Source organism: Seriola aureovittata, chromosome 17 (assembly GCF_021018895.1).
Source record: "Seriola aureovittata isolate HTS-2021-v1 ecotype China chromosome 17, ASM2101889v1, whole genome shotgun sequence".
Lineage (NCBI taxonomy): Eukaryota > Metazoa > Chordata > Actinopteri > Carangiformes > Carangidae > Seriola > Seriola aureovittata.
The window spans coordinates 713,094-720,687 of record NC_079380.1 but is presented as its reverse complement, the minus strand read 5'-3'; the positions used below and the strand labels follow the sequence as shown (position 1 = coordinate 720,687).

The following is a 7,594-nucleotide window of genomic DNA, read 5'->3' as shown; positions in this document are numbered from 1 at the left end:
GAATGCAGCAGCGGGCAGGGGTGAGCTCAGCCCTCAAGTCCCCGCTGTCTGTATCGATGAAGTTGTTTCAAAGATGGCGGATTTCCTGCCGTCCCGCTCCGTTTTATCTGTATGTTTCCCTAACTGTCTCCTCACAAGCGGAGAGGCAGAACAATTGCGGAAATCTAAAGAGATAGATAAGTGTATTAATCGAGATAAGACTTACGTAAAAAGGTTAGTAAAGATACTATTACTTGGAGCAGGCGAAAGCGGCAAGTCCACTTTCCTCAAGCAGATGCGCATTATCCATGGGCAGGACTTCGATCAGAAGGCCAAAGAAGAATTCAGAGCTACGATTTTTAGTAATGTTATAAAAGGTAAGGCTACACCGAGTACCTCTTGTGTTTCATATGTTGAAGCAGGCCTGTTTTGACCACTGTACCAGTCCCCTACTTTATGGTGTAAAGAGTAATGAGTGGGAAGTTGGTAGCCATGTTAGCTGCAGCTGAACCGATGAGAGCACTTTTCTGTGTTCGACAAAGCTAGACTGGTTAGCTGGTTAAGCGACCCAGAAACGCCCATGTTATGTGTGTTTGTCTGAGTGAAGGAGAGGGGAGCGCTGGTAGTGTGGTCATTGTTTGTGTTTGTTCGGAGCTTCTCTGATATTTTTCCTTTCTTTATGTTGAGTCACAGAACGTACACAATGGTTTGACATTGTCCTGGTGCTCCTCATGGCCGCTGTTATCACCGAAACATGCCTCTTGGTCTTATACTGAGAGAACATGACACCAACATGTGCCTGTTTACTGTAAACTTACTTATCACACATGAGACTAGGGACAGCTCTCTCCAGCTGATTTACAGCATGACTGACCACTGTAAACCTTTTCTGAAAGTTGACACATTGATGAATTTAAGAACATCCTCGGTCCACCTGCTAAAAAAAAAAATTCTAGAAGAGCTACACATCATTTTACAAATGATCAATATCTGCCCCTGTTTGCTGTACAGTGCTTACAGGTGAACATTGGTCATCGAAAATTGACAGAATCACTTCTAAACTCGCAGCCTTGCTACAACTCTACAGTCCACATCAACATGCAGCTGTGTCATCTGCAAATAGAGTTCAGTAGTGAGCCAGTGAAGTTGTTGATTTCTTTGTGATTTACCCAAAACGGTTGACAGGTTGCATTCTGGGACAGTAAGCTGTTGGTATTAAGCTCAGACACTCATGCTGTACAAGTAAAGTTCAGTGAATGAGATCTCTTGTAGGTGGGTGTCCCAGATTAGATGTGTTGTTTCACATTAGGTTGCGGGACACCCAGTGATTATGAATCTGATTGTACAGCCTGTTCAATATTGTTACGCCTCATTAGTTTCCCCCAACATTGAACTGTGTCACAGAATGACTGTTCACTAAATGCATGTTGTGTTGTTGTTGTTTTTTTGACATTGACTTTGAGGCAACACTGGCCTGTCCTTCTTTTATGCTGCCAGCAACAGAACAAACAACATTGCTTATCTTTTTTTTTTTTTGAATATGTGTGGTTTGTGCCTGCTGCTGTTCATCTGTCCACATCATGCTGTGAAACTGATTTTAAGTGGTTAAAAATGGTGTTACTCACAGCTTCCTGACAGTTCTCTTCACAGGAAAGCTTTTACTGTGAAAATCAACTGCAGGAAGTGTTGCTAAAGTCTGTCTCTCATTTCTGTGTTTTTTTCTGATGATAGTCAGCTTCATTCTTTTAACCCCACATTTTAGACGGTTGAAGCCTCATATGAAAGAGTCCCCTGGGCTCAGAGGCCAATAACAATATGTAATCCACTCTCACCTACCTGAGCTGAATTGGTGAGATGTTGTTATTTGTTTGACACAATGTGAAGCAATGGAGCTGTATATATTGTCCAGTTATTTATTTGTCACAAAGAAATCCCCCTGCAAGCTGAGTGGCAAGCTAGCAGGTGAGTCTGTGGGTTTATTGTTATCTACGGTGTAGTACTCCCATACACTTCTCAGATGCTCTCAGGTCTCATGACTTTCTGCTCAGGACATCTTTGCTCACACGTGTCCTCCATTTTTGTGGAGCTGTACAGTGAAGCTATGGCATGAAACACAACAGCGAGCAAGAGAAAAGGTATGGGACGAGCAAGGGGAGATTGTCCACCAGTTATTTGATTGTGGTTGTTGACTTCGAAGGCTGTTAATATACCTGGGGGGCTGCCCAAGTAAAGAAACAATATAGTACATAAAAGAGAGCACCTTTATATTGTGACACAATATGTTGTTTATGTTATATAGAAAATTAATGATCGTGGTGTTTGAGGGCACAGTTGCTACAGTGTGTTAGTACATGACCATTGCCATCAAAGTTGTTGATGAAGAAAACCTTTTGTAAATATGTCTGTTTGTGGCACATGAGTTGGCATCATTCATCTCTGTAGTTCTGTCTGAGGGTACTTAGGGTACCATAGATATTATATTTATTATAGATATGGTTGCTTATCTTGCTGATGTTAATAAATGAATATTTGTATTTTTGTTTCAAAGCCATATTTAGCGTTAATGTTTTATTTCTAGACACATACTTTGAGTCAGCTGGACGACTGTTGGTTGGAACATATTTAATGATCATTAAGTGTTTGATCCTGTGGAAACAGTGTCATCAATCACACGAATAGCTCCATCATAACGTATTGACCATATACTGAGCCACCCAAATACAAAAGTGGAAATAAACACTAACACAGCTGTCACTGATCACACGGTGGATGACCCTCGCGTGGTCGTGCTCTTTCCAGTTGTTGGGTTTAGCTGCTGCTGTTTCGGTTTGACTAGACTGGTTGTAGTGATTGAATGATAGTTGAGAACAGATAAAAATATGAACTCTACCAGGCTTCTTTAATTATCTTTACAAAACATAATGGATGACACTTAATATTTAGTCCACCTAAGACATTTTACTGTGATTTGCTTTTAGGTGGGTGGTGACTTTACACCTTATCTTCAAGATTTAGTAACAGTATACACTGCTGCTACTTTTGGTGTTAGTGTGACCTGTCTTCCCTTCTAAAGCTGTGTTCACATCAACAAGAGCACTGTGTAAAAAAACACAGCCCACTCACAGATTTAAATACAAGTTTAGTAACCTGGGTACTGAAAGCTTTCTGCAATTGTATGATTTCTCAAATCTCATTTGTTCTTTTTCATTTCAATCTTTTGAAACAAACAGGTTTTTTTGCCACACACACTCATCTGAGTTGCATGTGCTGCAGTAACTGAGTGGGCAGTAGAGGCTTCTGTGTGCGCAGTTGCCTTTCGACCCATGGGCTGCATATGACGCGTTCAAGCTACTGCTATACTATCCACATCCACAAGTATGCAAGGGTCTGCGTGTCTATGTGTACCCTTCAATTTGATGTTTCTGTGCTGACTTCTCCGCACACTCAATGTGGCCACTAATACAGAACGAAAGAGAATATAGCATAATGTAGGTTACAGATAAAGGTGTTTAATGATGATGAATTATAAAATACAATGATAGGACAGGTAACAGGACTTATAAGAATCTAAGACTAATAAGAGATAGAGATAATAGATAATAATAGGACTAATAATAAAGAGATTTATAGTAGTAATTGTATCTGTGTGTGTTGAGCAGGATGTCATGGGGCAGTAGCTGGTCTGCAGTGTCAGGTCCAGACTCTACAGCTCAGAGGGCGACAATAGGAGAGAGGAGCTCAGTGCATTACGGGAGGTCTTAAGTTCATGTAGACCGAAAAAATTGATAAAGTGGGCATGAATTATTTTCTCATAGAATAATTGTAGGCGAGGTGTAATGAAGAAAAACAAACATCAGTAACAATGTAGTGTGTAAATGGAAACATAGTTTATCTGGAAATTGAGGATTCAGGTGCAGCCTAGAGTAACTTTCAAGAGTTATTAAATCCTTTTGGTTTTTGATGGATTCGGGTCTGTTCTCCTCTCTGAAATGCTCAGGAACTGTTTGGTGGCACCATTAATATTCACGTGTGCATGTGCAAGACCTCACCTGCTGACTGTTTGCACTCTGAGGCCTTTTTGTCAGGCTGATCTCCCTGGTTGTCTGCCGAGGATAATTTGAATATAATAAATAACTGAAGGCATCGCAAGTTTGCACCAAAAATGAGCTACTGAGTCTTAATTGGGTGAAATTTATGTCAGTCTGGAGCCCTTGTCTGCTCTGGTCTGAGCTTAGAGCTGATTGGCTCTGTACAGTGTGAGATGAATAACAAGCCAACGACTTACCAGAGACAGAAGCCTCTATTTGTACCGTGTGTGTGTGTGTGTGTGTGTGTGTGTGTGTGTGTGTGTGTGTGTGTGTGTGTGTGTGTGTGTGTGGAGGGGGGGGTTTACGTGTAAACTCCCTGTGAATAAGTGCAAACAGGGAAGTGTGATGTGAGGCTGGAAAGGTTTACTCAGCTTCAGTCAGGGGGAAGTAAATGACGCTTGACGTGGTTAAACTGAAAAGGAAACTGTTGGTGTCAGTATCATTTCAGTATAAAAGATAAGTCAGTCATTGGGGGCCTAAAATGGTGGGGAAGCAGGAGTGGAGAGGAGTAAATCATTAAAAATGAAAACTCTTGATTTGTTGCTGTGGCAAGATCATTGCCGTGGTAATTGTGTCTATGTCAAGTCTCTGTTCCACATATAAGCCTGTAAACACAAAGTTGAAAATTGAACTTGAGTGGTGTCTGTGTTTCCCACAGCTCTGAAATATACATGTGCTGGTAGCCGGTGAAAAGGGCCGGTAACCTGCTGCCACAAAAATGGTCTACTACATGTGACAAACATAAATAAATGTGACCTTTAACACAATATTTTGATTTATTGAATATTTCTATTAACTTCACACATTATATTTAACAGATCCAACCCCCCAACCCTCCCCTCCATCTACCCACATGGGAAATCAATGGGTACGCATCTGCACATTTCCACTTATATTTAGCCAGGACAACCTTGCTGCATGTGTAGCTGCCAACGCAGCATAGTTGCCGCTTTCTTTCAGAGATTTTGAAGCTAACTACCAAGTCAAAAAACAATACACAATAAGGAGAAAAGGTCTCTACACACTCCCCCTACCCACTCTCACTCCATTTGCGCGTTTGTGTGAAGGGTCCGCCACATTGAGTGTCGTTCCAAACTAATGACCTTTGAGGGAGTGGGTTATAAATCCCTCCAACACAGAATCTGCATCGATGTAGACTTACAAACCACCCTCCCGGACGAGTGCAGCATCGCTTTGTCAGGGATGGATGAAATGCCATATGCCTACAAATGTGAGTTCCATGTGTTTATTTCCAACGGGCAAGTCATAAATGACCTCAAACAAACATTTGATTATTGACTATTTTCACACACACATGACGAAATTACAGGTCACGTTGTATTTTGGAATGAACATGCCTCTGTGTACCCGAAAAAATGGGATGTTTTTTTATTTGACTTGATATTTGAAAATTAAACTGTTGAAAAAATAAGCATATAATAAGATTAAGACAGCAAACGAAAACATTTTGAATTGTGAATTTTTATATTCAATTAATAATTTTCCTTTCACAAGCTAGCTATGCTATGAATGTGTTGAGTGCCATGTCATTGCCCACACACCTACATCTTTGTTAATGCTGTGTATATGATCATCTTTTGGAGAAATATTAATTAATTTTTTTATTATTATTTTTTTGGGGGCTTTTTTTATGCCTTTATTGGATAGTATAGTAGAGAGAGACAGGAAACGGGGAGGCAGAGAGAGGGGGAATGACATGCAGTAAAGGGCCGTCCGATGCGGGATTTGAACCGGGGCCGACTGCAGCGAGGACTGTAGGGGCGCCTGCTTAGACCACTACGCCACATGACACCCCTGGATAAATATTAATTTAATCACAATATTTTGGGTAACAATGAATTTCCTGTTTCCATCGGAGAAAGGTGAGGGCGTCCCAAAGCACTTGCCCTCCCCCTTAATGAAGAGACCCTCCAAAGTGTGACTCCACAAGTAGTTAGACTCCGTCTCTGAGTGGGAGTGTGTAGGGACCAGATTGGAATTGGGCCAAGGAGTTGACCTATGGCGTCCTTCTGACCTGCAGTGGAAACCCCTTATATACCATTTTTCCACCAAAAGTTTCAGGTATGAGCAGGTTTTTTAAACGCAGGTAAACCGTCTACTCAAAGTCAGTTGACCTCTTTTCCACTGCCAGTCGAGTTTGTCTTTCTGTTCAGGATGAGGACACTCACACAGCACAACACAATTCACTTGTCTCTTAGGGCTACCATAGAAACAAAACTTTGTGACACTTTAAGCCGATGATTGATTTTGTCCACCCCTGGGCATGATGACTAGCTTATCATTTTTCAGCCTTTCAACCTGGGCAGCAGCTCTTTCCTGTTCAGTTGCCCTTTAATTTCTTGTCAGAAGAAACAATACTCTCTTTGAAGCTTAAAGGTTGTGTCAGCCAATTCTCTGTGCATGCTTAACATCCATATTTACTCCATCATGTCCTAGGTGGCTTGAGAGCATTTGTCAAACCTTCTTGTCTGATTCACTCAAACTCGCCCATTCTTGTCTGCAGTCCCATTCATCCCTGCTTCAGGTTCATTATGTTGTTTTTCAACTGACTTTATTTTTGTTTCCATCTCCTTTCATCCCATTCTTGACTGTTCAGACTTATCGTGGGTGAATTCCAAGCTGGTTTTCGGCTTCTGTATGTCTCTATTGACACCAGCTAGTCTTTAGTTAGTTCCACCCACAGCAAGTGATCCTGCTGCTGAGCTAATATCTCTTTGTAAAACTCTGCCCCTTTCTGATGGCCCTCAAAAATGTGTATTTAAATTGATATCAATTAGCATGCAACAAATAGTTGACTAATGGCTTAACAAACGACTACAAGTCTTTGGTTGGGGACAGCACTACTGGTTTCACTATTTGACCAAATGAATCACTGAAGACAAACAAGCATCTGTCCATTCATTTTCCAAGTGTCTCCTCCCATCCAGGGTGTCAGGGAACGGAGGCCTATCCCAACATGCACTTGTCCAGAGGTCACCTGTCAATTTTTTTTTTACATTGTTTACATCCATGACCAGAGACCCAGCATACAGCCTTGGTTCGATTGTTTACACCAGGGAGCAGCTGACGGCACTCTGCAATATGTCGGTGTTTCCCGGAGAGAGACCTGACATTCCCAGTGAGCTGAGGAAGAGACGAGGAAGACGTGCTGGAACAGAGCGTGCTAGGATGAGACGGTTCTAGCCAGTTCTCCCCTCCATCATCACAAGGAACGTAAGATCTCTCCCCAATAAGATGGGTGAGCTAATGGTACTAACCTGGCATCAGAGGGAATACTGAGAGTGTAGCATCATGCTGTTCACGGAGACATGGCTGACCACGCTAACACCGCACACTAACGCAACGTTTGACAGTTTCCAGCTGTTGCCGGCGGACAGGACAACTGAGAGTGGTAAGAGGAAAGGAGGAGGGCTGGCAGTGTTTGTGAATGATAGATGGTGTTACCGGGCAGATCACTATTGAGGAGCAACTCTGCAATAAAGACATTGAGCTACTAACTGTTAGCA

General features: G+C 41.9%; 1 protein-coding gene across 1 annotated transcript in view; it reads left to right on the top strand.

Moving 5' to 3' along the window:
- Window positions 1-11: 11 nt before the first annotated feature.
- Window positions 12-7,594, top strand: part of gna13b (guanine nucleotide binding protein (G protein), alpha 13b) — a 29,143-nt gene continuing 21,560 nt past the window's right edge. Inside the window, exon 1 of the mRNA XM_056401080.1 lies at window positions 12-356. Within this exon, the coding sequence (XP_056257055.1) occupies window positions 74-356 (283 nt within the window). The 5' untranslated portion in view covers window positions 12-73. The remainder of the gene's footprint in view (window positions 357-7,594) is intronic.